At 46.1% G+C, this 24604-nt stretch overlaps 2 protein-coding genes across 4 annotated transcripts in view; one reads left to right on the top strand and one right to left on the bottom strand.

Annotated features, from left to right (window-relative positions):
- Positions 1–4727: 4727 nt before the first annotated feature.
- PLIN4 (perilipin 4) lies at positions 4728–15650 on the top strand. 2 transcript variants are annotated; one of them, XM_023496700.2, is made up of 8 exons: positions 4728–4808; positions 5961–6045; positions 6586–6703; positions 9162–9235; positions 10029–13359; positions 13894–14081; positions 15057–15167; positions 15260–15650. In XM_023496700.2, the coding sequence occupies exons 2-8, from the start codon at positions 5977–5979 to the stop codon at positions 15578–15580; spliced, it is 4212 nt and encodes a 1403-aa protein (XP_023352468.2). In that variant the 5' UTR covers positions 4728–4808; positions 5961–5976; the 3' UTR covers positions 15581–15650. The 2 variants fall into 2 exon arrangements, with proteins under 2 accessions (XP_023352468.2, XP_003760648.2); XM_003760600.3 differs by having other exon boundaries at positions 9162–9226.
- A 536-nt stretch (positions 15651–16186) lies between these two features.
- HDGFL2 (HDGF like 2) overlaps positions 16187–24604 on the bottom strand; it is a 28647-nt gene continuing 20229 nt past the window's right edge. Inside the window, exons 12-16 of one of the 2 annotated variants that reach the window (XM_031947819.1) lie at positions 23797–23867; positions 22850–22951; positions 20554–20767; positions 19831–19960; positions 16187–18864 (exon numbers count right to left, since the gene is read on the bottom strand). In XM_031947819.1, the coding sequence (XP_031803679.1) occupies positions 18855–18864; positions 19831–19960; positions 20554–20767; positions 22850–22951; positions 23797–23867 (527 nt within the window). In that variant the 3' untranslated portion in view covers positions 16187–18854. Of the gene's footprint in view, positions 19255–19830; positions 19961–20553; positions 20768–22849; positions 22952–23796; positions 23868–24604 lie in introns of both variants that reach the window. The other variant, XM_031947818.1, reaches the window with a different exon arrangement.

Genomic DNA, 24604 nt, shown 5'->3' on the forward strand with positions numbered 1-24604 from the left:
TCATGGTACATAGTAGTCAGGAGAGAATGCTTGGAAAGGTGGAGTCTTGAAGGTGGGAGGGCTTGGAGAAAGGCAGAGGAAGGGAAAGGGTGGAAAAAGCAAAGGCCCAGGCTGGGTTCTAACCCTGTCCCATATATCCATTCTACCTAGAAACATAGGATTTGAACATTCATGGGATAATCTGGGTGGCATTTGGAGCATAGATTTAAAAGTGGAAAGAATTTCAGAGGCTGTCTACAAAAGGGGGAAATTTAAAATCCAGAAAGGTTAGAAGATTACTGTGGGCCATACAGGATAAAAATGACAGAGATGGGATTTGAATTCAGATCCTCTACGCAAGGTCAATGTACTGGATCTGCAATCCTAGGAAGTGGATTCGAATCTGCCATTTCCTACCTGTGTAATCTCTCTGCCCTTCTAACTTCTTCATTTTATCATTCTCTAAAATGAAGGGTTTCTACTAAGCACTTCACCAGAACTAATGATTCTATAAGTGAGTTGTAATTAGAAAGAGGGGATGGGAAAGACATCTGTTTGAGAAATAACAACAGCCAGCATTTATAGAACACTTTTAGCTTTGCAAAGTACATTACATGTTCTCTTAGTGACCTTCAAAACCTCTACTTAAGGTAGGCGCTATTATTATCACTAATTGATAATAATTGAGGCTGAGACAGGTTAAGTGACTTGCCCAGGATCACGCAACTAGTGTCAGGGTCAGAATTCTAACAAAGTTCTTCCTGAATCCAATCCTAGTGCTCTAATTACTGTACTATTTAGTGACCTAATGAGGCAGTTCGGCCAAGGTGCCCCAGGACTCAGATGGATGCTGGTTCACTTCACCTCTCATTCTCTTCCCTTTTTTCTTCTCAAGGAAGCTGGAGAACTGGCCATTAAGGGACCTGAGCTGCCAAGAACACCAACTCTTTTGCTCAGGACCTAGGGAAAAATACTCTTGACCAGTCTTGACTCTTGCCACTGACTCATTGTATAAACTTAGCCTAGTCCCCTTCCCCTATCTAGCTATTTTTATCATCACCTGTGAAGTGTAGAAATAAGACATCTGTTTGGCTTCCATGCTAGGATTGTTGTGAAGATCACGGATCTTATGTTGAATAATGGTGAAGTGCCCTCCTCCCCTGATGTTTCATTCCCAACAGGGAGGTGATCCTGAACTCTTGAAGGCCCTTCCCACCCCATCTCCACCTCCTAGTTTCCCTGGCTTCTTTTGAGTCCCAGATAAAGTCAGTCTTTTTAACCCTCTTAATTCTAATCCCTCTACTGATAATTTCTTATTTATCCTGTTTGTAACTTATTTGTATACAATTGTTTTCCTGCTGTCTCCCCTTTAGACTGGGAGAGAAAGAACTGTCTTTTACTTTTCTTTACTTCCCCAGAGTTTAGCACAAGGCCTGACATATAGTTGGGAGAAGAGGGGAGGTGAGAGTGGACAAGGAAAGGAGAAAGAAGGAAAGGGAAGGTCTGAGGCCATCAGAGCTCCACTAAGTTCAGTGAAGTTCACCAGTGCCCACTGAAACCCTGAGAGCCTCATTTTACTCATCTGTCCCCTAAGGGACCAGCTGGAAATCTGGGTTCCCTAAAATCCTCCACATCCATGAAGGAGGAATACATTTTCTACTGTAGCAACTGTCCAAAGACAAAGATGTTACTAAGTAACATCACGGCCCTGATCTACCTCAATGGAGTCCACATCAACAAAAAATATTTCCCAAAAATATTCAGATAATGTGCTCTTGCATTCAAAGCAACATCAGTCCTGGAGCTTGGTTTTTTTTTAAATTATCAGACCAGGGAGCATTAGAGGATGCTGTCCTAGGGATGAGACAAGGCTCAGACCTAACAACAGAGAGAGAGAGAGAGAGAGAGAGAGAGAGAGAGAGAGAGAGAGAGACAGACAGAGACAGAGACACAGAGAGACAAAAAAAGCCAGAGGCAGAGAAAAGAAGAAAAGGAAGAGGAAGAGGAGGAGAATCATGGACTATTTAAAAGGAAGGACAGACTCTTTAAACCTGAATTATCATCTGTGAAAGGACTTTAGAGACCATCTATACCCTTTATGAGTCCCTTCTCAAAAACTGCTATTAAATGCAAGAAAAATACATAGGATTACAAAAGAAACCTTTTTCCATTGAAATAAAGAACTTTTTTTCCCATTCAAGTTCATGGATCCTCCGAAATCGAGCCATCAAACAAGGGTCACTAGATACCAGGTTTAGAACCTCTAATCTAGACCAATCCCCTCACTTTACAGAAGAAAAAGAGGTCCAGGGCAGGAAATGGTTTCTCCACGGTCACATATCACAGTTAGTGGGACAGGGTTGTTGGCTAATATTTTATAAGCTTGCTTTCCTGGAAACAAGCTTGTGATCTGTGGATAGATTCATCCTTTTTTACAGTAAGACTCAGAAGTTAAAATACAAATTAAGTCTCAGTGCTAAAGCTAGAAGATATCTTAGACTCAATTTCTTTGTTTTACAGATGGGGAAACTGAGACTCAAAGAAGAGGAATGACTTGCCTAGCCAGGGATCTTTCTAATATATTAGGTTATTCTCTAGTCTTGAAAGGGTAGGAGCCATTTGGGGAAGGGAAGGCAGATGGGTACTCTGTAACTGGAGAGGCAGATTTGGCAGGGAGACAAGGGAATATACACTGGGGGAAAAGTACTGGATGGCAAGTCACAGGACCTGGATTCAAATCTTAGCTCTGACACTACTGTATGACATTGAACAAGTCTCAATTTAAAATTTTGGCTTTTCTGGGCCTCTTTCTTCATCTGTAAGATGAGGAGGAAGACTAGATGATCTCCAAGGTCCCTTCTAACTCAGAATCTGTGACTCATGACTTCCCTCCCTCTCCCCCCCCATCAAAAGCTGCCTTTCTGAGTTCTTGCTTTCCACAGACTAAGTTATTAGGGAATGTCCACACCCACAGATCCAGGGAAGAGGTGATGCTTGGGTGGGACACCCCCCTTCCCATCACCCTTGGCAAGTCTTGGCTTGGAGGGAACCAAGGAAATGTGGAGAGATGGGGAATAAGGGCACCGAGCCCCAGACTGTTTAGCAAATAAGCTCAGCTGCAAGGAAACCAGGGCCTTTGAGGGAAGCTGCCCTCGCTCCCCAAGGCTGGCACAACCCCACCCACACCCTCCCCCTTCCCACCCTCAGCCCCCCAGACTCAGTACAAATCAAGCTCTGGAAACCACATGCTATTGTCCCCAAAATGGGACACTTGACAACTACCTGCACCACAGGAAAGTACCAGGTGATTCACCTCATTGTCCAGAGACTGACAACAACTTGCCTGAAGTCAGTGGGTGAAGAGTCCCCTTTGCTCTCTCACAAGGCAGCAACTTTGTTGTGACTATTCCTCCCTGGAATGCCCCTTCCTGCCTTCTTCAAATACTCATTCGCCTCCACTGGGCTCAAATGCTACCTCCAGGACCCCTGAGACTCCTCTACCCCCAACTCCGCGTTCCTTCAAGTGGCCTGGGCTTGTGGACTCTCCCTGCTTACCTGTGCAGCCTGGCTCCTTGGCTACGTACATGGGGTGACAGCTTAAGTCTTCTGTCTCCAGCACAGGGCAGCCGAGCATAGGGCTGGACCCCCAAATATGTGAACTCTGTAATATTTGTTACTGGCAAGATTGGCAGCTCTTCAATTGGCCGCCAAGGCAACTCCCTCAGGCCAGCCTGCAGCTTCCCCAGCCCTGCATGCCCTCACACACATATACACACACCAGGGCCTGGGTCAGTCATAAGACATTTTCCCTGGGGAGGGAACGGGAGGGTCTGGACAGCCTCTGCCAGACTTCTTCACCCCACCCTCCCTGTGTATTCTTCACCACCAATATTCTCCATCACATATTCTGAGACCTCACCCAATTTTGAAAGGCTATGTTCTCTATTCTAAGAGCCTCCCCAGCTCCCCCTATTCTAAGGTCCTTTGGGATTTCTGACATTCTTTGTTCCATTCTTGAGGCCCTCTCCACCAAACCTGGACTCCAGCTCCTTACAATCCAAAGGAGCTAGCAGCTGGGAGCTCCATGTCTCATTATATGGACTGAAAGTCCCTATTGTATTCTGTTGCACAGCCCTACATTATACCATCCAGGAGTGCTCTAATTGCCTCCTCTGTTCCAATTTGTTCTCTCCTGGGTAAGAAACTCATTTTGTCTGGTCTGGTTTAGCGACCAGAAAAGGAAGGTACACAGAATGAAGCAATCACCAGCCCAAAGTTACCCAAGGCCTCTGGAGTGGAAAGGGACCCCAAATCCTTGAGTTGTCCCACTGGCCTCCTCACTCATCGGGACACTCTTTCCCCTACCCACATGGTGAATCACCTATGTTCTCATATAGTATTCCCTCTGTCCCAGATGGTGGGGGAGGTTGAAGAGGAGGGATTTTGGAGGATGGAAGTTCATGGTGCCCTTCCCCCCATTCCTCCCTTTCTCTAAGGCATTTGGACATGGAACAAAGGTGTCATCAGCTGCCCTCCAGCTTGGGCAGGGCACAGAGCCCAGGATGGATGGGGGCGGAGAGGGGAAGAAGCAACATGTGATCCCCCATGGACTGTCCCATGGCTTTGGGTCCCTCCCCAGCCCAGATTTGCTCCTCCCTCCCATCCTGTCAGCTGGTCTGCCTGCCCTCTCCCTTGCTATAAGGGCCAGGGTAGCTGGTAGAGGGCAGGTACCCGGAGACTCTGGTCCAAGCTGGGAGACCACAGCTTCCACCCAGCAGATATCCTCTCTTTTGGGGGCAAAGGCCCAACAACTTCCCAACTCAGTCCAGGTCAGTGAACTTGGGCTCCGAGCCTCAGCTAAGCTTCCAGATTCCCTAAAGGTAGCATAGATATCTGGAAGGGAAAGACTAGTATTATGGGAGCCTGCCCTATTGGCCTTTTCCACAAAACTGGAGCCCAGCAAGCCACGGAGCCTGACTGTCCAGCTCTTGGAATTGTTCTGACCTCTTTGGTTTGCTCCCAGACATGGCAGAAGAAGATAAGGAAAGCTGTGGGATGAGGGGAAAAGGAGTATCAAGATATGGTGGAGTGTTAAAGGAAGAAGTCTTGGAGAGATAGAACAGAAAGTTGGGGAGGCATCTGAGGGAGATGAGCAAGCTGTGGGGGAGTAAGTTTGAGGGAGTTAATTGTGGGAGGGTAAACCTGAAGGAGATAAGGTGGCAAGCTAAGAAGGGCAAGTCTGAAGGAGATGGGGCAGCAAATGGGGTCAGGTCTGAGAAAGCTGGGACAACAAACTAAGGGGAGCAGGTCTGAGAGATGGGCAGCAAGCTGGGGGGCAGGTCTGAAGGAGATGGAGCAGCAAGCTAAAGGGGACACGTCTGAGGGAGATAGGGCAGCAAGCTAAGGAAGGTAAATCTGAGGGAGATGGGGCAGCAAGTGAAGAGAAGTAGGTCTGAGAAATGGGCAGCAAGCTAAGGGGAGCAGGTTTGAGGGATTTGGGGCAACAAGTGAAGGGGAGCAGGTCTGAGAGATGGGCAGCAAGCTAAAGGGGACAAGTCCGAGGAAATGGGGCAGCAATCTAAAGAAGGCAAATCTGAGGGAGATGGGGCAGCAAGTGAAGGGAAGTAGGTTTGAGAAATGGGCAGCAAGCTAAGGGGAGTAGATCTGAGGGAGATGGGGCAGCAAGCTCTGAGAAGGAAGAAGTAGAACGCTCTGAAGATTCACAGGTTTAATACTAGAATCTTTGAGATGAACCAACTCAAGCCCTCATTCTAGGTTCAGGTTGGTAAGTTGTCCCAGGACACAACTAGTGACAGACCCGTAACTAAGATGAAATCCTGACTACAGCAGAGTCTGAAACCCTTTCCATGACACCATAGCTATTTTCTGTAAGATAGTGAAGAAACATGGCAAAAGGAGATGTGGGATGATGGGAGCCTCTCACTGCCTTGGTCCTGCTCATGCTTTCTCCTCCCCCTCAGCTTTTCCTATATTACTATGTCGACTGGAGCAGAAGGAGCAGCAGCAGCCCCAAACCGGGGCCAAGAGTCCAAGCCCAAGTCCCAGGTAGGCTGGGGGAGAAGGGGACTCAGTGGCTGTTCCCCCACTCCACTGCATTCCTCTTGTAGCACAATCTGTACTAGCCCAAGGAAAACTGGGGAATAAACTGGGATAGGGGAAATGAAGAGAAGAACCAAGAACCTACTCTGGGACCACAGGGAACAAGGATGAGATGCTAGGAGGGAAAAGAGAGAGAAGCTGGCCAGTGGTCTCAATACCTCACATCTGTTCAAAGCACTGTTTGTGTTTCCCAAGGTGGCTTTTCTATCTGTTCTTTTCATCCAGTCCTAACAACAACCCTGAGAGTTTGGAAGATCTCCAGGGCAAGGGTTATCCCTATTTGACAAACAAAGGAACTGAGACCCAGAAAATAATAACAAAGACACAGAAACTCAGTGGTGGGACCAGACTAAGATTCTGAGTCCTCTCTTCTACACAAGCTTTGTAGTCATCACCCAAAGACTATAAAGAGAAGGAAGGACCAAGGATAGTCCCAACCACTTTTCCCTGCCTCAACCCTTCTCCAAATCTCTCCTCTCTTTGCAGACTCTGGGCAGTTTTCTAGGAAACCTGCCCCTCTTTGGCTCAGCCCGGAACCTGTTTTCTTCTAGTTCATCAAAAGAGGCTCGTGGGAACAGCAAGTCAGGACCTAATGCCCAACAGAGTGAGTGTGCATTGGAACGAAAGGAACCTGAGGGACACAGGAGGGACTGGTAGCCCTCTGCAATAACAACTGTAATAATAATATTATTAGCATTAATTATGTAATTATACATTAATATTATTAATATTAATAACTGTACATATATTATTAAATCAAAAAACCCTAGGAGGTAGGTGCTATTACTATTTCCACTTTACAGATGAGGAAATTGAGATAAAGAAGTAATTTGGGGCAGAATATGAACTCATCTTCCTGACCCTAAGCCCAGCATTCTATTCAATGCACGCTCCCCAACCTTGGGGACTTGATACTATGCCCATCAAGCTTGTCTTAGGAAGTACTTCTCCTAAGTACAACTTCCATTTCTAGATATGAAATTCATAGAATCACCGGAATTATAGCTGTCAAGCATCTTGGGAGATATTTAATCCAACTGTTGCATTTTACTATAGGAAAACCAAAGCTTTAAAGAGGCTACTTTTCCAGTGACCCAATAGTAGAGCAAACTAGAATCTCCTGTGAACCCTGAAGCTGCCGCTGGAAGGTGGTTTCCTGCCAGTTTTCTCCCTTGCCATACCAGCCCCAAGGGTCAACCCTTATTCTGTACAGTGGCCAGATGGTATGTGTGTGAAAGAGAAAGAAAAAGACAAAGATCAGAAGGGGCTGGTAGAAAGCTTCCTTTTATCTCTCAGGGAAGAAGGAGAAACTGAGGAATCTCTGTTATCTGGACTGTGGACTCATTATTGAGTCCACGGTTTTCCCAAAGTCCGCCTGAACTTCCTATAGGGCTCCTGGAAATGGTACCCTCTTGTAAGAGAAGAGAGTGAGAGGATGTTGAGGATGGGGACAGTGGAATGTGTAATTGGGTCAATAGTGGAAGTTAAGGATGAAATGTGTCAAAGAGGAAGAATCAAAGAGGGATGCTTCAGGAAGGTAGATTTATACTTAATGTAAAGGGCAAGAGGAAGCTTCTTAACAATGAGTGCTGTCCAAAATGCAATGGGCTAACTACCGCGGACTCTCCAAGTAGAATAGAGGGAATTAAGGATCCGCTGTACTCCTGATCAGGAATCAGTAATTCCTGAACTAAATGATTTCTAATGTCTTGTTAACGTGAAGATTCTGTAAATCTACCCTAGAGCAAGGCCAGAGACACTCCCTCCCCCACAAAATGACTCTCTCTTCCTCCCCCCTCAACTCTCTGAGGACTGGCCCCTGAGCCTCAGTTATCTGACTCCTGTCCCACATAGCTCGGCTAGGGGAGTCATAGCTGCCAATTCAGGGCACAGGGTGAGCTGGCAGCAGGGAGAGGAGCCGCCCTCTGGCTCCCTGCCCCTGGAAGTTCAATACCAAAGGGGGGCTGGAGGGTGGCTCTGGGATGCCACTTACTATTCTGAACCTTTGAGCTTCCCTTGTGCCCCAGCTAGAAAGTTGTGACCACTAAACTGCAGTAAAGGTTCAGAAAAAACCAGGTCCTCTGAAAGTGAAGGAAACCCCCTAATGGGTCACTGAAGGGAGGAGGATGTTGTGCCCTGAGAGGGAGACTACACCATCAGCTCCTGTAAACCCCTCCCAGGGGCCCCATCAGAGCCCAGAGCCAGGGACAATATAAGAAGAAAGGAACACTCTGATGGGCTAAGTGTCTGCGTCCTTACTTCAAGGACAGCATGTTGTCCAAAATGAAGGACCTCCTCCATGCTTAAACCTCACTTTCTCAACCTACCTCATTGTCACTGCCCCCCCAACTCTTCCCAACTAATCCCTCAGCCCCCATTTTTGTGGTCTCCTATTCTTTTAGGATTAATAGGGAGTTGGAGAGGGGGTAAAAAGGTTAAGTAAGAAAGGATGGACTTTCAAAAAAGATCCCAGCAGAGTCAAAGTCCTTAGTGAAGGTTGGGAACTCCAACTCAGGTAAAGTGGGAACTGTGGGAAGCTACAGAGCCCCACAGAGACACTACCCTTCTTATCATGAAGCCCCAGCTCTTGTTTAGCCAGTTGTAGGCTAGGAGATTGGGTATGGTCAGGGGAAACAAAGGAATGGAGTGATCATTCAAGGCTCCAATGGCTAAGCACCCAACTGTCTACACCAGGGGTCCTCAAACTTTTTAAATAGGGGGTCAGTTCACTGTCCCTCAGACTGTTGGAGGACTATAGTAAAAACAAAAACTTTATTTTGTGGGCCTTTAAATAAAGAAACTTCATAGCCCTGGGTGAGGGGGATAATCGTCCTCAGCTGCCGCAGCTGGCCCACAGGCGTAGTTTGAGGACCCCCGGACTCTACACTGTCTGTAGTCTTTGGAGTTCTTTAGCATTCAAGCACTGCCTGCTGGATTCACAAAAGAATGTGCCATGTTGCTTTGTCTGCCCCGCTTTGACTAGCCTTAATTCCCATGTCTCCTAATTCAGCTTCACCTCTAGATAACCTTTCTTCTGGTTTCTAAGTACCTTGTCTCCCCAGGTTCCACAGCAGATGAGCACCCCTCTGGAAGCCTGGCCAGGCTGGAAGAGAAACCACCAGGAAACGTAAGAATGGTAAAAGAGAGAAAGATAAAAATGAGGGAAGACATAATACTAAGATCCTTGGCAGTGGGCATAGGGAATAAGCTACTCCCCAGGGACACTGTGAATGGTAGTGAGGAATGCTATATTTGCCACCAGATTAATATTCCTTGAATTGAGTTTTCATCGTGTGACTCCCACACAGCAGCTTTCAATGGCTCCTCATTCCCCACAAGCTCATTACCTGAATCTGGCATTCAAGGTTACCCATAACCTAGACCCATCCTCCTTGAATGTTCTACAGACATTACTACTTAGCCCCTTGTTGAATCCCAGGTATATATGATCTTGAATGATTAGTCACCTTTTCCTTCACATAAACTTTTCTTTCTCTGACCTTTCCTATAACATAACCAATCATAGAGCCCAACTTTTAATCAATACTTGCTAAATACTTACAGGTTGACTAAGTGATTGAAAGAATGTCCTTGCCATTTTCTCTAGGGAGAATTCAAAATAAACATGAAAGTTACAAGGTCTTTTATATGATTAAGCAACCTCCCAAATCCCACAACCAGGTGAAGAGATGGGCCTAAAAGGAGACAGGTCCCATCAGGGAAAAAAACTCTGAAAGTTTTAAAGTAAAGGTTGAGTTGGAAAGGGGAATCTTTATCCATATATCATTTATATTCAATGACCACTGATGTCCATTCCAATTCTGAGATGTTTATGCCATAAAATAACCCCACAATAATGAAGGATAAAGGAAGAACTGAAATGAGACTTTCCAAGCCCTTCCCTGACCTCCAATTTCTCTGTCCACCAGGAAATGTCCGAGGCAAAAGAGGTATGCTCAGTGGTGACTAGGAAAAAGGAAACAGACACTCCTGGGGTGGCTAATATGGTGGATATGGCCAAAGGCATGGTTCAGGGGGGTCTGGACTGCACCAAGTCAACTGTGAGCAGCACCAAGAACACTGTCTACAAGGGAGTCACAGATGCTCTGGACACAGCAAAAGGAGCCACCCAAGCGATTGCAAAGGGGGCCATAGAGGGAGGTGTGAACACCACAAAAACGATTGTGTCTGGAACTAAGGACTTAGTGTGCAGTGGAGTAACAAGTGCAGTGAATGTAACCAAAGGAGCTGTCCAGAGTGGCTTGGATGCTACACAAAACATAGCAACTGGCACTAAAGACACTGTCTGCACTGGAGTCAGTGGGGCAGTGAATGTGGCCAAAGGAGTTGTCCAAGGAGGTCTAGACACCACAAAGTCAGTTGTGACTGGAACTAAGGACACTGTTATTAGTGGAGTCACTGGAGCCTTGAATGTGGCCAAAGGAACTATCCAGGGAGGTCTGGACACCTCAAAATCAGTCTTAGGTGGAACCAAGGACACTGTGTTATCTAGTGTCACCGGTGCCACAAACGTAGCCAAGGGAGCCCTGCAAACTGGTTTGGACACCACACAGAAAATAGCAACAGGCACTAAGGACACCCTCTGCACTGGGGTCACTGGAGCCATGAATGTGGCCAAAGGAGCTGTCCAAGGAGGTCTGGACACCTCAAAATCAGTCTTAGGTGGAACCAAGGACACTGTGTTATCTAGTGTCACCGGTGCCACAAACGTAGCCAAGGGAGCCCTGCAAACTGGCTTGGACACCACACAGAAAATAGCAACAGGCACTAAGGACACTGTCTGCACTGGGGTCACTGGAGCCATGAATGTGGCCAAAGGAGTTGTCCAAGGAGGTCTGGACACCTCAAAATCAGTCTTAGGTGGAACCAAGGACACTGTGTTATCTAGTGTCACCGGTGCCACAAACGTAGCCAAGGGAGCCCTGCAAACTGGCTTGGACACCACACAGAAAATAGCAACAGGCACTAAGGACACCGTCTGCACTGGGGTCACTGGAGCCATGAATGTGGCCAAAGGAGTTGTCCAAGGAGGTCTGGACACCTCAAAATCAGTCTTAGGTGGAACCAAGGACACTGTGTTATCTAGTGTCACCGGTGCCACAAACGTAGCCAAGGGAGCCCTGCAAACTGGCTTGGACACCACACAGAAAATAGCAACAGGCACTAAGGACACTGTCTGCACTGGGGTCACTGGAGCCATGAATGTGGCCAAAGGAGTTGTCCAAGGAGGTCTGGACACCTCAAAATCAGTCTTAGGTGGAACTAAAGACACTGTGTTATCTAGTGTCACCGGTGCCACAAACGTAGCCAAGGGAGCCCTGCAAACTGGTTTGGACACCACACAGAAAATAGCAACAGGCACTAAGGACACCCTCTGCACTGGGGTCACTGGAGCCATGAATGTGGCCAAAGGAGTTGTCCAAGGAGGTCTGGACACCTCAAAATCAGTCTTAGGTGGAACCAAGGACACTGTGTTATCTAGTGTCACCGGTGCCACAAACGTAGCCAAGGGAGCCCTGCAAACTGGCTTGGACACCACACAGAAAATAGCAACAGGCACTAAGGACACTGTCTGTACTGGGGTCACTGGAGCCATGAATGTGGCCAAAGGAGTTGTCCAAGGAGGTCTGGACACCTCAAAATCAGTCTTAGGTGGAACCAAGGACACTGTTCTCAGTGGTGTGAATGGTGCAGCAAAAATGGCCAAAGGAGCTGTCCAGAGTAGCTTGGATGCTACACAAAACATAGCAATTGGCACTAAGGACACCGTCTGCACTGGGGTCACTAGTGCAGTGAATGTGGCCAAAGGAGTTGTCCAAGGAGGTCTGGACACCTCAAAATCAGTCTTAGGTGGAACCAAGGACACTGTCTTATCTAGTGTCACCGGTGTCACAAACGTAGCCAAGGGAGCCCTGCAAACTGGTTTGGGCACCACACAGAAAATAGCAACAGGCACTAAGGACACTGTCTGCACTGGGGTCACTGGAGCCCTGAATGTGGCCAAAGGAGTTGTCCAAGGAGGTCTGGACACCTCAAAATCAGTCTTAGGTGGAACCAAGGACACTGTTCTCAGTAGTGTGACTGGTGCAGCAAAAATGGCCAAAGGAGCTGTCCAGAGTAGCTTGGATGCTACACAAAACATAGCTACTGGCACTAAGGACACCCTCTGCACTGGGGTCACTGGAGCCATGAATGTGGCCAAAGGAGTTGTCCAAGGAGGTCTGGACACCTCAAAATCAGTTTTAGGTGGAACTAAAGACACTGTGTTATCTAGTGTCACCAGTGCCACAAATGTAGCCAAGGGAGCCCTGCAAACTGGTCTGGATACCACAAAGTCAGTTGTGACTGGAACTAAGGACACTGTCTGCACTGGGGCCACTAGTGCAGTGAATGTGGCCAAAGGAGTTGTCCAAGGAGGTCTGGACACCTCAAAATCAGTCTTAGGTGGAACCAAGGACACTGTCTTATCTAGTGTCACCGGTGCCACAAATGTAGCCAAGGGAGCCCTGCAAACTGGTTTGGACACCACACAGAAAATAGCAACAGGCACTAAGGACACCGTCTGCACTGGGGTCACTGGTGCAGTGAATGTGGCCAAGGGAGTTGTCCAAGGAGGTCTGGACACCTCAAAATCAGTCTTAGGTGAAACCAAGGACACTGTTCTCAGTGGTGTGACTGGTGCAGCAAAATTGGCCAAAGGAGCTGTCCAGAGTAGCTTGGATGCTACACAAAACATAGCAACTGGTAGTAAGGGTTTGGGATGCAGTACAGTCACTGGTACAGTAAATGAAAATGTTATCCAGGAAGGTACAGACACCACAAAATGCATCATGAGTGGAACCAACAACTGGATCTGCAGTGGTTTGTCTGGTACAATGCCCATGGCCAAAGGAACCATTCAAACTGGGTTGGATACCACACCATCAGTCACCCCTGTCAACAAAGATGCTATGTCCAGAGAAGAGACCAAAGCAGAGGATCTGGCCAGAAAAACTGTCCCTGGAAGTACAGACACCGCCACAGCATCCACAGCAGCCACAACAGGCACCACAGGCCTGGTCTCCAGCATGAGGGATTTTGCTAAAGAAGTCCCCCAGATAGAAACAAGCGTACCTGACAACCCCAGCCTAGGTAAAGAGCCTGGTGCCACCCATATGGTGATAGGCAACATGGAAACCCTAGTGCACAAGTCAGAGAAGCAGCTGCCTGCTTTCTTCCCCATGAACGAAGAAGAACAAGGTGAGTAAATGTCTTGAAGAAGACAGACGAGGTACAGAACAAGTAGGGAGGTGGAGTAGGTTTCAATATTTATCCTCCATTTCAATAGCCTTTACTCCAGTGCTGGGTCATTCTCACAGCACTGAATCTAGCTGACCATCAACTCCCAGTGAGTGAAGGAAGCTTCACTCAAGTCTAATTTCATTCTAGCTAATAGTAGAAAATTCCCTATTTCAGTGAAAAGACATCTAGGAAGAATTCAAGGAAAAAGTGTCTTTTAAAACCTAATTCTCAGCTGATTATGACTTTAGTATAAAAAAAGTCCATTAATAAAAGGCTATTTTGTCACAACTATTATTTTGATTAATAATTGTTATATATTATCCTACAGATAAACTGTAAGGTCAATGAGGGCAGGAACTTTCCTCCAGTGCCTAGCATACAATAGATGCTTAATAATAACAAAATAACGATGAGAAAAGAAGGAAAGGGAGCTTGGAGGAAGATCCAAGGACCTCTTTAGAGTTCTTCTTCTCCCCATTTTCCCTTCTGCAGCTCAGCTGGCTGCCTCTGATCTCGGGCCAAAGGTGCTGTCCACAGACCAGAACAATTACTTTGTGCAATTGGGAAACCTGTCCACCAGCCTGCACCAGCGGGCCTATGAGCACACCCTAAGCAAACTGTGGCAGAGCAAGGCGCAGGCCTGGGGAACCTTGGCCCAGTTGCAGGAAACCCTCAAACTGGTAAGAAAACGCTCCTCCAGCTCCCATGCCCTTTTGTTCTTCCGTCAGCCCCACTTACATCACTGAGAAACTCACCCATTTTAGCCAAAGTTAGTAGACCTTTGCCCTCACCATATCAACCTTTTCCTCTACAGATCTCAAAATGCTTTACCTATAAGCATTTATATCATGTCCCACTCCCTCCATCCACAGGACCACCACAGAGGAATAAAATGCCTTTGCTATCCATCACCTTTTCTGTGCTCTTCTTATCCCGTTGTCCCCTCTCTGAGATCCCTCCGACCTCAAGGCCATACTTGTTTCAGTCCCTATCAAATACCTTGGGCTCCAAAACTTTTCTTCATCCTTCCCCTAAATTCTTATCTCCTTGGTTCTGGGATTTCTGCTAGGTAGGACAAAAATAATCTAAACCAAGTTATTCTGGGGAAAGAATGACATCCCTTTGAACAATGCTTGTACACACACACACACACACACACACACACACTGATCTGAGAAGAATTTTAGACACAGTGGCTTGGAAGGGAAGGGATAAACTCCTAAAGTTATACTACAAGGTTTCCTAAATCTGGCCTGTATAAAATCTGAGTGTGCATTATTCCCACTGCTATTTTTCATGGTATAACTATGTTGATGGGTTTTGTTTTGTTCTTCCTTTCAAGTATCTTCAGAGTGTGGGAAGTCAGTGTTTACCCTAATCCAGTTAGAAGCCCCATACCATAAGGGTGACCCTAGAGGGGAGCCATTACTATATAAAGGGAAGATGAGTTAGTTTCTCTAATAGAATAAATTGGAGATTTGGACCCAGAAAACCTAACTTTAAATAATGTGTTGGCTTGCTAATTCCCCCTATCTGGCTCAGTTTCCTCAACTATAAAATGATTCTAACGCAGCCATGCCCCTAAGGGTTTTGGGAGCTCCTCATCAGGTTGGTCCTTGCAGCAAGGACCCCCACTTCATTTTACCCTCCTCCAGATTGAAGAGGCCAAACAGGACACAGAGGAGAGCCATGCTGGTGAAGAGGGAAGACTATTCCACCAGCAGAGGCTGGGTTGGAGCCAGTGCCAGGAGACTGAACAGACAGAGGTATGATGAAAGCTACCCTCCCACCTAGGGTGCATGGAGGGGAGGACTTGTGCATTAAACTGTCTCCCCTGCTCACTTTTCTCCTTCTACAGCTACCAGAGTCCAGGCTTCTCCCCAGGGCTCGAAGCCTAGTCCAAGAGCTCCATGCCAGCTACGGGGTCCTGGCCACCAGCCTCCAGGGCCTTCCTACTGAGTTTCAGCAGGGGATTCGGCGGGCACGTCACAGTGTGGGGGAACTTCATGGTCTCCTCGCCATTGCTCGCTCCTTTGGGGACTTGTCTGCCATTGAGCTGGCCCAGAGTCGTGAGAGCCTGAATCACACATGGCAGGGCCTAGAAGGGCTGATGGCAGGCCTGGCACAGGAGCCCCCGCTCACCTGGCTGATGGGCCCTTTTACCCTGATTAAGGAGTAGAATACCAGGAGAAACCCCTTTTTCCCCCCAAGTGCTGAAGTTTGGAGTAAACCCATGCTATATGCTTTAAGGACCGTCTGACCTTTCCTGAATCTCATTCCTTCCAAACTCCTCCCCACCCCTCCTCCCCTTCAAGGCCTTCCTTCTTTGGCAAGCTGCCCAGGGACTGATTCTGTCCCCACTGCAGGATGAAGCTGAGGCCTGAGCGCCAGTGGGGGCAATGCTGGCAAGAGGGAGCAGCTGCTGGAGAGAACGCCCTCCCAAGCTAAACTTAGTCTGGGCTAAGCTCCCAGCACAGAGGCTTGCCTCCATGCTCCTTCCCTTTCTTCTCACAAATATCTCACATCTCATTGGCTCTTTTTAAGCACCAGGGAAATCCCCTGCAGCCCTTGCCTTTCTCCTTGAAGCTTCTTCCCTAGGAGCTGGAGTTGAAAAGGACAAGTCAGAGTATTCTGGTCTCAGAAACAGAATTTCAGGGGGCGTCATCTAGTTTAACCTCTACCCTTTTATACTACCCCCTGATAAGGAGTCCTTCAGTCTCCAAAGACAACCTTCAAGGATGGAAAACACTATCCCTAGGCAGCCCATTCCACTTTGGAATGTCTCTAATATCTAGGAACTCTGCCGGAGATCTCCTAAGAAGCCTTTGGGATCCAGAATATAGCTGGATACAAGGTGAGGGAGAAAGGGTCCCTTAGCCTCTGCTCTCTATGTAGAGATGAATCTACCCTTCCAGGCTTGGAGGCTTTATCTCACCTTCTAGGTGATAAAAAAAAAAAAGTGATAATGTACATTTGCATAGCATTATCCTTTTGATAGAGCCCTTTACCTATATTATCTCCTTATGACAACCCCCAGTAGAAGGTATACCCCAAACCAGACGGGAAAATAAGTAGCAAGGCTGAGAAAAGCCAGGTCCTGATTCTAACTCCAATGCTTTCCTCTATAGCACATTCTCTCTCGTGGGTCCCTCTATGTCCCATGGTTAGGCCCAAGTAAGAAAACTCAGGCTCCAAACTGCAATTCCAAGGACAGGCTGAGAATCACAGAATTTTAAATTTGGAATGGCCCTCAATGGCCTCCCATTACTCATGCCTGAGAAAGAATTGTCATTAGAGTTCACTCAATCTCTGCTTAAAAACCTCCAGTGTGGGTCTCCCTCAAAACATTCAAAATAATCCTTGAGTTTTGACCACCACTGGAGTATGGATTTAATGTCACCTCTCATGAGTGACTAGAGAATCATCATGGGGGGAATGGGGAGGGAGGGAGGGAGCCTGACCTCTCTGGTCCTGCCAGGAGCGTGGATTTCACTCATCCTCTCTACTCTAGGCTCTCTGGTCAGATTTCTCAGTCTTGATCCTCTGAGTTTGTGACTTAGGGCCACAAACCTCCAGCCTCAGTCACTTAAGCAGGCCTTGCCTACCATGTAAGGGCTGTGATTTAAGTTCTAGGCTAGGAAAGAGCCAACCCCTCCCACACATCTCACCCTACCTATTCAGCTCACTGCTCAGCATCTCAAGCTTATGACCCCAACCCTATCCTGATATACAGCCCTGGCGGGGGCGGGGTAGGGTGGGGTGGGGTAGGTGAAATCCTGCCTGGGAAGCTCCCTTCTCTTCCAAATACCATAGTGTAAGTGGCATCTCTGCACCAGCAGAGCCAACCCAGAGAGGGAAACAGAACCAAGTGACAGACAAGTCTAATCTTCCCTTGGGGAAAGAGGCCTCCAGCTTTGTGCTAACAGGGAGTACTTTCCCACCTCCACCATACCCTCAAGTGACCCTATTGGACTAGCTGAGATGGCAGCTCCATCAATTTGCTCTGCTAAATTCTCAACCACTGCTCAGGCCAGAGGCAGCCACAAGAGTAGAATACTGCTGCCCTGGGGCTTGTTAAGTTGTGCCATTAACAGAAACAGAAGCACCTTTTAACAAATCAGTTCTGTCCAGCCTAACCTCAGTGTCCCCTTCAAAAAGATGGATTTTAGGTAACTCCAGTCCTCCTGCTTCCAGGGTTACTGAGGAGATAAAAAGGATCTGGTTAAATCCTCTGAGCTCTTGAGAGATGGACAGGAGAAAATGCCATCTAAAGTCATGTTTGCTACTAGACTTATCTGGAGTTGGATGGGGCCTAAGAGACAATTGGCACAGCAATGGTAGGAAAGCTTGCATATTGCATACATGTAGTTTTACCAACAAGCAAATGATGCTGCTTGAGTCAGGTGGATTCTTCATCTGTGCCCTTCAAATAAAAGGCAGTAGATAGCCTCACACACACACCTTCTTAGTGGCAGGGCTTAATGTTTCTCTTTTTGTGCCCCAACATATCCACTCCCCAACTTCAAGCAGGGCAAAACAGCCGTAAGTTAGGGCCTGTCATTAACAGAGCCCACTACCCCCCATAGATCCCGTGGCAATCAAACCTCCATTCCAGCTAAATCTTCATGATGGATCTGGGTCCCAGAAAATACCTTCCCACAGCAGTATGGAATTCATTCACTGAGCCCCAGGCCCCCTCACCTACCACAGGCAGGAAGAAGAACAGCTGAAAGGAACTACCTGCCACAAGCCTTCTGGGCCTAGGTTACAAACCCAAGCTGGCGTCCAGGGCTGTGAAGAGGAGCCCCAGGCTCGGGTCGGGCGTCCTGCCAAGTGTCGTGACCCCAGATCTCTGCAGGTAGAGGCACCTCCACCTCCAGCCTGGCGGACAGGAAACAGCTCCAGTCTTTACATCAAGGGGCCCAATGTCCCCTCAGCATTTGGCTCCAAGAACCTCAGGGCTCACAATGGCAGCCCCCCCAGGCCTAATCTCCCCCTTTAATACTAAAGCATAGTGGCCTGAGGCTCCACCTGTCCAGCCAACCTCCACCTGAAAAGCAAGGCTGAGTCCAAGATCAATGGTTCGTGCTCTGCATGTCCCATGCAGCTTTGGTCCCCGAGATCTGCCCAAAGGCTGACTTTGGCTGGTCTGGCCAGTGGGCTGTTCAATGGGAGAAGATTCAAACTACAGCCTCATTTGAGCCATAAAGTTTAGATTTTTATTTTCTTTCTTCTTTTGTGTAAAGATGAACTTTTCCAGCTGTGAGCAGAGCCAGGGAATCCAAGCCCAATAGTCTCAGGCACCAGATCACAGGCTCTTGTCCCCATTCCTGCTTCAGTCACCTCTGCCTGGCTCTAGGTTGGAAGCGCTGCGGGTTCAAAGCTGCTGTTCACTGCTAATGGGGGCAGGGTCGCTTCTCCTGTCCTGCATCAAACTGGCCAAGCTCTCAGCTTCAGTCTCCACTGCAGCCAACAACATTAGAAAACCAAGCCAATAAAAATGAATTTTTTTCATTAGAAAACCCTTTATATTCATTTCATGTTGTTTTGAAATCACAGAAATTAGGTGAGGGGAAAAAAAACCCAAGGGGACAAATACAACTGAAGAGCACAGCGTCTCCCAAAAGTTCTCGGCTTTCACAGGAGCCTGGGGACAGGAGGGGAACAAGACCTATACATCATCTACTGTGTAACTTAGTGAAGGGGCTCAAACCCAGGGCCAGGCAGAGGCTGGGAGCAGCACCCCCAGAACCTCAGCTCTCCTCATCAAGGGACTCCGAGTCCATCCGAACCCTCTCTCTTTCCTGCCGGTCATTCCCTGGCCTGTCCAGTTCTGGATCCTCTTGAATGTTGCTGGGAGGGAGCAAGGTGGGAGAAAAGGGAGAAAAGTTGTCAATGGTCAACTCCAGACTCCAAAGACACTGCTGGAAGAGTAACTGGTGATCAATGAACACTGCGGGGGAGGGGAAGGTCGAGCACATCCCTCCTGGTGTAGAGCCATTTGCTACAAAGTAGATAGGCTCCAGTCAGCAGAGCTCAGAAGGGCTACAAATGAGACCTCCACCCTTGAGAAACAGTAATAAAGTAGGCCACTGCTTGTCCTAGGATCCACCCTTAACAAAGGCCCACCTAAGCCACTTCCCTCTTCCTTGTAGGGTCTTAGCCTCCCATTCCAGAGAAACAAATGTACACAAATGCCTAGCCAGAGGCTCCCTTAAAGGGCTCACCTTCTGATCTGGTCACCATGGATTAGTCATGAGGGGATCCCTGAGGATCCACCTAACTGTGAGAAAACACTACTTTGAGACCCTTTTAAGTCACCTGGTCGAGAGCAATCCTAGACTCCAGCACCCGTTTGGGGCCCAGCAATACCCTAGGTCCAGCACCACCTCCTTCCTCCTCATTTCCCTCTCTGACAGCAATGCTCACTCATTGTGCAGGTCCTCAGATGAGCCGCACCTCTGCCCATCTCCCATATTCTGTCCTTCCTCTCGTTCTTTGTCCTCTCCACTCTCCCCCTTCTGGGCTGTGGACTCACCGTTCACCGGAGCAGAGAGATCTGAGTCGAGAAGAGAGGGCCAAGAGAAAGTTACTCCATGTGGGACTGTGGGCATTAAGCCTGCTCACTACAAACACCAGCTTCAATCTGATCGTGCAGATGAATGGGCAACCCTTCACGGGTCCTTCTTGTACCTACCACAGAGAGCTCAACAAATGCATTTTAAACAGATGAAAAACCACAATGAAGGAACAGGGACAGATGATTTGACTAGCAAGAGAATTTGTATCACCATGCCACTGGACCCAAGAGGAAGGTTGTCCTGTTTGTGAGGTTCCCTCAGCGCTTTCTGGGTCCTGACATGATCCTACTGACTTCTCCCCTCCCCAGGGAAAACACAGTCTTCCCCAGGCCAAGCTAAGAGCTTGGGTGTAGGACAGAGAAGTCACTGCTCCCGAGTCTCCTTAGGAACATTCCTCAGATGCCCACAGACCCTAAAACACAAGCTTTTGCTGGTCTGTCTGAAGTTTTAAGGCAAATTCTTTTTCTGAAGCTCATCTCTCAGACATCAACAGTATAAAAGGATTTAGAAGTTTTGACCTCCCACATGCCTTCAAGGGCATAGGGGTCAAACCAGGCCTTTTTCCTCTTACCAGCATTAGGTTCTTCCTCTGTCTTCTCCTTGGGGGCCTCCCCTCCTGCCAATTGATCTTCACTCCTCTCCACCTCTGCTTTGACCTTCTCCAAGGAAGGTTTGTTAGTTTTCTGGTTTGCTTCAACCTTTGGTCCCAGGACTCTTGATTTGAGCCTAGTGTAGACTTCTGCTGCTTTCTCCATCACTTCCTGGTTGGCTTTGTAACGACGAATCTGGGTGCAAAATATCCCTCCTCAGAATGAGAAAAAAACTCCAGTTCACCATATTCCCTTCCCTCAAACTAATTAATGCCTACAATAGCTATTTCCACACTAAGATATAATTACCTCACTATAGGAAGGGACCTCATAATTTTGATTACATGAAATTAAGAAATTTTTTCACAAAACAAAACCAACATAGCCAAAATTAGAAGAAAAGCAGGAATCGAGGGGAGAATTTGCAGTAAGAGTTTGTTTAAAAAAAAAAAAAAAAAAGTCTTATTTCTCAAACATATAGGGAACTAAGGCAAATTTATAAGAATGAGAGCAATTTTCTAACTGATAAATGGTCAAGGAATATAGTAACAAGCAGTTTTCAGAGAAAGATATTAAACTTCTGAAATCATATGAAGAAATGCCCTAAATCACAAATAATTAGAAAAAGTCAAATTAAAACAACTCAGAGATACTACCTCATATGCATTAGATTGGCTAGAATGACAGAAAATGACAAGTGGTGGAAGGGATGTGGGAAAAACAGGGATACAATGCACTGTTGGCAGAGTTGTGAACTAGTCCAGTCATTCTAGAGAACAATTTGGAACTATGTCCAAAAGTTTATAAAACTGGGTGTGTCCTTTAACTTAGCAATACTACTACTACTGAGGATGTATTTCAAAGAAAAAGAACCCATGCATATTAAAATTTTTATAGTAGCTCTTTTTATGGTAGCAAAGGATTGAAAACTGAGGGTTTACTTACTGGATAATGACTGAACAAATTAAGGTTTATGAAAGTGATGGACCACTAGCAAGCTATAAGAATTGATAAAAAGGATGGTTTCAGAAAAAAATTAGGAAAATTTATATGAACTGATACAAAGTGAAGTAAGCAGCACTAGAAGAAAATTTTACACAATTAACAGCAATATTGCCAAGATAATTAACTGTGAAAGGCTTAATAACTCTGATCACCATGAATGACTCACAATTCCAAAGGATTCATGATGAAAAATGCTATCTAATTCCAGATAAAAAAACTGATGAACTAAAGTATAAATTAAAGCATATTTCTTTTTTTTTAAAACATGATTAATGCACAAATATATTCTCATGACTTCAGACAGATAATGAGTATTGTACTTCTTGCCTTTTCAATGGGTCGTAGGAAGGCGTAGAGAGGAGAAAATTTAGAACTAAGAGTAAATTTTTTTTTTTTTAAAAAAGGGACCTCAAAAGTCAGGCCCCCTCATGAAATATGACTCTCATTATAACAGAGCCACATGATCATCTAGATTCCAAATGAAGAATCCCAGGTAGCTCACTGCCACCTGAGCCAGCCCAAGCTACTTTTGGACAACTCTGTTCAGAAGTTTTTTCTCCATGCTGAGTTGACATTTGCTTCTCTATCATTTCCTTCCCTTACTGAATCAAACAGAACTAATATAATCTTCCACATGACAATCTTCCAAATACTTAACAATAATGAGCGAGTTCCTCCCTAAATTTTATCCTCTACAGATTAATTATAAACAGCTCCAGCACCTGGCCCTCGAATGGCATAAGTCCTCTGATCTGGGCAGAGGAAGGCACTTAACTAAATTCCTTTTCCTATACATTATGTCTCTATAAGTGCTATCTAAGAATACATTAGCATTTTCCATAGCTGCATAACTTTGCTGATCTGTACAACTTTGTAGTCAATCTATGAAAACTCTCCAGGTATTTTCCATATTATTTGTTGTTACTATAACCATGTCTCACATACACACACAACCTACACCATTCCACTGCTCCATCCTATACTTGATTCTTTTTAAAGTGAAAGACTTATGTTTCCTCCTACTGGAGCAATCAGTCTCATAAAGTTGTGCCTTACTCTTCCTGGTAACTAAATCTGTTCTCCATCAGCCTCCTCAACAGAACTGCAACACCCTCAACAAGTCACCCAATCCAGCATCCTCAGAGTTCTTGCTGGAATATACTGATATTATGGAATCCAGCCTACTTCTCAGATCAAACTTATCTTGCCAGAAGTCTTGCCTTCATCCCACACTCGCCTACCCCCCCTCATCCCCACCAGTTCCTTTTGTACCTTTTTTAATGTGGCCACTACATCAGTGTTCTTCTGGAGAATTTGAGAGGTCACCTGCAGACTCCCCAACTCCTCCAGGGCATTGAGGCATCTTTTTACATCCTGTAAGTGGGGAAGGAATAACCATTTTATCACCAAATTACAAGGCCCAAAATGGCAACAATCTACATATGGGGTGCCCTGCAGAGCACTGCCAGACTTTACACAGCCTGGTTCTACCATCACTTTATATCCCCATTATGTAGCACAGTACCTGAAATATGGGAAACCTTTTAAACAAATGTGTGTTGACTGATTGACTAGTAAGACTGAAACAACCACAAAGAGCGGGAAGATTGGTGGAGAAAGACTTTGAAGGATAGGGGAGAACCTTGGGAAAATGACCCAAACTTGCTGTTTGGGTGCCACCATATGGTGAGATTTGGCACTACTATTTCAGGGCTAGACTACCTCTATAATAAACTATTTGACACATTTAAAAGGGCCCTGACACTACAAGTCTTTTCAGTCCTCAAGTTTATGTAAGATATGGCACATGGAGAGTAGCCAAGCACAAAGAAAAAAAAGAAAAAGGGAGAAAAATATGAACAGAGCCCTGGACTCTATACTGAGTGGTTCAATTGAAAACTGAGTTCCAAACTAGTTTTGGTCTAATTCATTTTGACCCAAGATAAAATCCTCAATTTCTCTTTGCTACTATCTGCTCATCAAATAGTCGTACCTATTACATGGGCAAGAATAAGAGAAAAGCACTGAATTTACTGGTAGTTTGGGGTCCACTATCATATAACCTTCAAAAACTCAGGGATCCTCCATACTATTCATACTACAGACAGGAGCAAATGGGGAAAAGAATTATCATCATAAGGCCTAAAGTGAAAGAGAAAGGAGAGCATCTCTAGAGTTTAAATGTAGTGAGCAGTAAGGGCCTAGGACACAGTTCTTACCGGATTGTCAACCTTCAGCGCAAATTTGATCTCACTGTGCAACTTCTGCAGCCTCTCTTCCACAGATGGCTCTGTTAAACAAAAGAGAACATTCCCACCCCAAAGTAAGAGGAAGATGTGAACCAATGAAAGTAAGCATCTTTTTAACTAATATAAAATCCTGCAAACTATCTTGTACATAATAGGCATACTTAATGAAAGACTGCTGAATGAATAACAAGCTAATGCTTTAAAGCTGGCAAAGCAATTTACATGCATTGTCTTATTTGGTCCTCACAATAATCCAGAAAAGTTAATCAATATAAATAGACTGTCATGCCCATTTTTCAGATGAGGAACCTGAAGATCAGGCAAGGTAAGGTGATTTGCCAGACCTAGTATAGCTAAAAAGTATCAAAGATAGAATTTCCCTCTTGAACTGCTTACCCCCAAATGACTTTTATGCACAATTATCCTCGGTATCCAAACTTTGAGCACTTTCCCCTTCCCCACTGAAGCAATTATAGACGTAAACAACTTTATAAACCTTAGATATAAATGTTATATTATGACTAATATTATTTTCATCATGCTGTAGTCACTCTGTAACTGTATCTCATCCATCTCTTCAGGACTAAAGGCAACTAGATTCTATGTTCTCCCAAAACAAAAGCCCACATAAAATAAAGGATATCTTTGACAGAGAAAAAAAAAGTTACAAAGGATGGCCTGGAAGGGTAAGGGGTAATTTCACCCACTTCATCTTAGTGATAATGAAAGATAGACAAAGACATTTGTCATGGAGCCATCATCCCTATTTGCTCATGGA

This window comes from Sarcophilus harrisii, chromosome 1 (genome assembly GCF_902635505.1).
Source record: "Sarcophilus harrisii chromosome 1, mSarHar1.11, whole genome shotgun sequence".
In the NCBI taxonomy this organism is placed as follows: domain Eukaryota; kingdom Metazoa; phylum Chordata; class Mammalia; order Dasyuromorphia; family Dasyuridae; genus Sarcophilus; species Sarcophilus harrisii.

What these genes read in the sequence shown, in the direction of transcription:
- PLIN4 (XM_023496700.2), top strand. Translation starts at nt 5,977, where the DNA reads ATGTCGACTGGAGCAGAAGGAGCAGCAGCAGCCCCAAACCGGGGCCAA. An exon ending in CACCAGGAAACGTAAGAATG is followed by an intron (nt 9,236 to 10,028) that starts GTAAAAGAGAGA and finishes TCTGTCCACCAG; the next exon opens with GAAATGTCCGAGGCAAAAGA. An exon ending in TGCAGGAAACCCTCAAACTG is followed by an intron (nt 14,082 to 15,056) that starts GTAAGAAAACGC and finishes ACCCTCCTCCAG; the next exon opens with ATTGAAGAGGCCAAACAGGA.